General features: G+C 42.0%; 1 protein-coding gene across 1 annotated transcript; it reads left to right on the top strand.

The window, feature by feature from the left end:
• Positions 1 to 3,063: 3,063 nt before the first annotated feature.
• On the top strand, positions 3,064 to 4,299 carry LOC125552316 (small ribosomal subunit protein uS7m). Its single transcript, XM_087519096.1, has one exon. It carries the CDS (start codon positions 3,326 to 3,328, stop codon positions 3,770 to 3,772), a length of 447 nt encoding a protein of 148 aa, XP_087375222.1. The 5' UTR covers positions 3,064 to 3,325; the 3' UTR covers positions 3,773 to 4,299.
• Positions 4,300 to 5,467: the final 1,168 nt, after the last annotated feature.

The raw sequence follows: 5,467 nt of genomic DNA, 5'->3' as shown, positions 1-5,467 counted from the left end.
GGTTACTTGAGGGAGATGCAAATACTTCATTCTTCCATAGTGCTGCCAATGGAAGACACATAAAATGTAATATTGCTTCTTTGGAACATGAAGGAAATGTTATACAAGATGAGAAAGAGTTGCAAGAACACATTTCTAGTTACTATAAGAGACTATTTGGTTCAGAGGACAGGGGGGACATATCTCTTGGTGGAAGCCCCTTGGTCAACAGAGCACATGCTATCAGAACTAGACAATGAAGAGTTGACTAAGCCTTTCACTATGGAGGAAATAGAGTTAGTAGTTAAAGAGATGAAAACCAATACAGCTCCTGGCCCAGATGGCTTACCAGTAATCTTTTAGAAACATTTTTGGGAGATGGTTAAAGAGATGGTCAAAAGAATGCTTGATAGCCCGCATGCTGAGGAGTTGCAACTTAGAAGACTTAATTATGGGGTGGTTACTCTGATTCCTAAAACGAAAGATGCTGCAACTATCAAGCAATATCGGCCAATATGTTTATATTATGTTTGTTAGAAAATTGTGACTAAAGTACTGACAAATAGGCTTGAGAGAGTTGCAGATAAGGTGGTGAGTAAGAGTCAGACGGCATTTATGAAAAACGGAAATATTTTAGATGGGGTGGTCACTATCCATGAGGTGTTTCATGAGCTTAGGAGGACTAAACAAGAGGGGGTCATACTAAAGCTAGACTTTGAAAAAGCATATGACAGGGTGAATTGGGATTTTCTACAAGAGGTTTTGCTTAAAAAGGGTTTTCTTTAGTGAGAAGTGGAGAGGTTGGATTAAACAAGTGGTAGAAGGAGGTGCAGTGAGTATCAATATTAATGGAGAGGTTGGCCCATATTTTAAGAGCTACAAAGGATTTTTTCAGGGTGATCTCACCTCTTCTTTTGAATTTGGTGGTGGTCACAGAAAAGGGGGTCACTCAAGTGTACGGCATTCTTTGTCCGTCCAGATCGCGGTACATGTTCGGACTGCTCTGGATTGTAGAGTAACGAATTTCAGGCTACTTTAGATGGGGTGGGCTGCACCCATTCTCGGTACGTACAAGGTGGGCACCCATTCTCGGTTAAGATGGGAAATCCTATAGGGGTAGAAATGCTACATGAAAAAAATCCGCTCTTGCTGTATTAGGAATTGAAAGTAAGTCAACTCCTTCCTCTTAGAGCAACTTGTCGCAGCTGTGACTACTCTTTCTATTTGAATTGAATGTCAGCGAATCACTTGTTTCACTAATGTGACTAGTCTTGACTGCAGGTTTTTTCTTTCTATAGAGAAGTGACTGCGCTAGAGATGCTTATTAAAGGTTTGCTTGGTGGCTTCCTTGCTTGACAGGCTTTCCTTGTTGATTGGCTTGGTCTGCTAGTTCCCGGAAATCACTTCCTCTAAGTCTTAAATAGCAGAACCTACTCTTTCTTCAAAGAATGTAGCATACCTAAGAAATGATTTCTCTAACGAGTCAAATCCGTTGTGAAATAAGGAAATGCGCGGATCGCTTCTTCTACCCTTCTCTTATTCGCATTTCCTGCTTACTATTGAAAGAAAAGCTGTTACTGCTGCATATCCCCTTTTTCCTCTAATTCGAGCGAGTAAAGGCGCAGCTTCCTCATCTTTGCTTTATAGTTTGATATAATATAGAATTGGATTTTGCTTTCCTTTAAGGAGCTCTAGCTATCTTGCTGATCCACCAGTTCATACTATTAATGAAAGCTCTTTCACCCTGCCCGCGGGTAATCCCTTACTGAGCCTACTCAAGCAATCTCCCATTAGCCGCTCTTTACTTTATAGTCAAGCGATTGTAAACTCCTTATTTAGGCTAGCTACTTTGCTGATTAACAAGATTATCGCATTGGAGCTGTGACAGTTATGTAAACTACTTCTCTAGCAAGTAATGAATCTGAGGTCAAAGCCAATGAGTACGCCGGATGTTGCATTTTCGCAGTGAGGGAAGGTTGGCTTGACAGGCTTCGTTCTGGATGTTGTAATCTCTTCTCATGGTCTTTGTTCGCTTTATTATCCCGTTGTGAGAATGGCTAGGACTGTGGATCCACACGCCCCCCCTCTAGTCAGTACTTTCCGAGTAGCGCAAGGCTTCTTCGTTGGCAAATAAACGAATTAATGAACTAATTTCCTAATATGACGTGAACTTGAACTAGCATTGATCAAGTCCATGAGCTCATAAGAAGGAGTTCTTCACGTGAGAAAGTCCACGGCTTAGCTTAATTCAATAAAAAAGAAAGTATCCAATCGACTTTAGGAGCGCCATATGTTTCTATCTGAAACGGTAAAGCGAGGCTCGCTATAAGGGTCATAGCTAGTTCAGGATTGGTAGGAAAGTAATACAAATGATTGTAATATGACAACCCCCAGGGGAGCTAGCCTTTGTGTTAAGATTAAAAAGAAGAGCCCTCTTTTCATACGACTCGGTGATTCCATTGCTCTATCCGGCCGCAAGATTCGATCGCGTACAGCACGAGCACGAGATGGGTTGGGGACTTAGAAATGAGCTATGCTCCAAGAATTGACCCCTGAACTACCTTTGCCCGCCTTTTCTTGTAGAATCCATTCCCCCTCTTTTATATATTTAGAATGCTTTTAGGGCTAGTGGAATGAGGCTGGAACCCATCAATATCGCTAAACCGGGAGAGTTGCTTGTGTTGGGTTCAAAGTTTCGCTCTACCAAGGCAAGATATAATAGAATATAATCTAATCTAATATGCATCCAGCTTTAGCTGAATATCGTGAGTGTTCAGCGAAGTATGCTAGCCATTGGCCTTACGTTCAGGATACTCCTTTCTGTCTTTGCGATGTTTGGTTATAAGAGAATGTTGCTCTTCAGAAAACGCGTATAGCGGCCTTCGTCGATGGGACAAACGCTCCAGTGTATGCGTTACGAGGCAACTAGCATTTTGTCATGGAAGTTCATGAAACAATGTCATGTCGCGACTCGACATGTTAGAAGGAGCTAAATCAATAGGTGCCGGTGCTGCTACAATCGCTTTAGCCGGAGCTTAGCAGAAAGGTGTGATTCGTGATCTCGATCATTTAAATGTCCTATCCTTAAGATTGGTTTTGGAAGATATGTCAAACATTCGAGAATGGCGCTGTTGATCTAGTTAGGTTTCTAATTGTTGAGTGTGAAGTTCCGTTCTAAAAATATTCGTTTCGTTGGAAAAACCAACGCCGACGTCAAGATCAGTCTCCTTTCCTTTCTCTTTTCGGGAGCAGAGCTGAAAAAGATGGACAGTAACGATCGCGTAATATCAATTTATCGGCCTCGTCATCGAAAGCGGCTTCCAATTGCTCGGAAATTCTCAGCTATATGGGGGACTTTGATGGTGAGCAAAAAGAATTGATCAAGAAATTGGTAAACTTTCGCATGATCGATGGTAAAAGAACGAGAGTTCGTGCTATTGTTTATAAAACTTTTCACCGCCTAGCTCGAACTGAACGCGATGTAATAAAACTTATGGTTGACGCCGTAGATAATATAAAGCCAATATGCGAAGTGGTCAAAGTAGGAGTCGCAGGTACTATTTATGATGTTCCTGGGATTGTAGCCAGGGATCGTCAACAAACCTTAGCTATTCGTTGGATCCTTGGAGCAGCTTTCAAACGACGTATAAGCTACAGGATAAGCTTAGAGAAATGTTCATTTGCTGAGATACTGGATGCTTACCGAAAGAGGGGAATTTCACGTAAGAGAAGGGAGAATCTTCATGGACTGGCTTCCACCAATCGGAGTTTCGCGCATTTCAGATGGTGGTAAAGTGATACCACATAAGGAGCTCTTCCTCATTCAGTCATACTCAACAAAAGTAAGAAATGTTTGACCCGGATCCTTTTTTCATCTTCATATAGAAAGAAAATCGGCCTTCCTCATACTCCCCCCTTCATTCATAGAGTTGGAGGAATCCACAAGAGGCCTGCCCGTTCATAATTGCATAAAAGAACCATTCTTTTTATGAAAACTCTTGTTCCAACCTCACCTCAGGTCGAATGAATACGAAAGGGGGATCAATCAAATCAATAAGCCATGAATGAAGAAGTAGTGGGCCTTTCGCCTTATTTCGTTTGACTCGTGGAGCTGAGAAATCTACTTCAAAGAGAGGGAAAGAGTGCTAGTCCGAAAGAACAAGCAAGGGATGAGCGCACGGGAGCGAAATCCGTTGCGCCCACGCGCATACGTTTTCTTGCTGGGTAATTTCTCAGAAAGTTTTTGTGTTGTTGATTCCTATTCCTAGGTGTTGTGCTTTTTCCCCTATGCCGCCTATTGGTACTAGTGGAGTAGGATTGGCCTGTAATACAGAACCTATAGGTGGTGTAACCTTTCGCTCAATACTCAAATCTACAATTGAAGCATCTGAGGCTGCATCAATCGAGGATACACGACATAAGGAATTGTTAGATCTCCAAACTGAACTTCGCCTTCACCAAGCGTGGGTTTTCACTGGTCCTAACTAACGGTTGGCAAGCGATCCCCTATTCTGCATCCCGAAGATCAGACGGCCCAGAGCCGGAGCGATCATTCAAGCAAGTTACTCAGCTTGAGTTTTTCAGTCAATCAATAGATTGTGCAGTTTCTTAGTCTTTTGGTCCACGTCTTCATGACTTATAGAAAGGGTTTCTTTCTTTTACAAGATCATGGAAGCTTCAGAAACCATCCGAGATCTTCTGGAAACAAGAAATGTTGCATCAAAGGGTTCAGTGGTCATATCATAGTGAAATCGAGTTTCTTGATTTAGTCGATATCAAATTCCCAACTTAGAAATTCGAAAGGACTAAGATTCTACTTCTTCCTCAAATACTGGGAATGTGGATTCAAGTATGATATCACTATTCCACAGATCTCAAGAAAACGAATTGAACAAGTTTGATGGCTGGAAAAGAAGATAGGAATGGGGCACCAAGGAAGGATTGTAGGTAGGGATGCCCTTAGATCCGTTCTCAATAGCTCGTGATAAGGCAAGAAAGCGAGTAGATACCCTGCCCTCGCATTAAAGCATCGATCTAGTCCTCTATTAGATATGAATTTCCCGTTGGAAATCGAGGTACATACTCCAAAAATCCCTGGTTTTTGCCTTCGGTTAGCAACTCGTCTAAGTTTAAGATCGTATTCCATCTTCGTAAGGACATAGAAAGGGGTTTCGGTAGTGACTGTCCTATCAATAGACCGAATGGTCATCAGTTGCCCTCACGGCCTAACGCCGTTTTTGAGCTCCATCACATGCTTAAGAAGGACTTGCCGCGGAGCCAAGGCCTATTTATGAGCCAGACCTAGAAGATCACTGCTTTCGTGCTGGTCATTCTAATCACAATGAGAACTTCTCCCAAAGAGGGTTCTTATTTCATTTCAGTAAGTAGTCGATTGAATCGGTTTCTAACCTAAGGAATGTGTTATTATAACCAAATATATCATCCAAGAGCCGATCTCTTTTTCATTAAGTATCATTAACAGACCGCT

The sequence above is a fragment of the Triticum urartu genome, chromosome 4A (assembly GCF_056163025.1).
Source record: "Triticum urartu cultivar PI428250 chromosome 4A, HENAU_Tu73, whole genome shotgun sequence".
NCBI lineage: Eukaryota > Viridiplantae > Streptophyta > Magnoliopsida > Poales > Poaceae > Triticum > Triticum urartu.
This window is presented reverse-complemented; position numbering and strand designations above follow the sequence as displayed.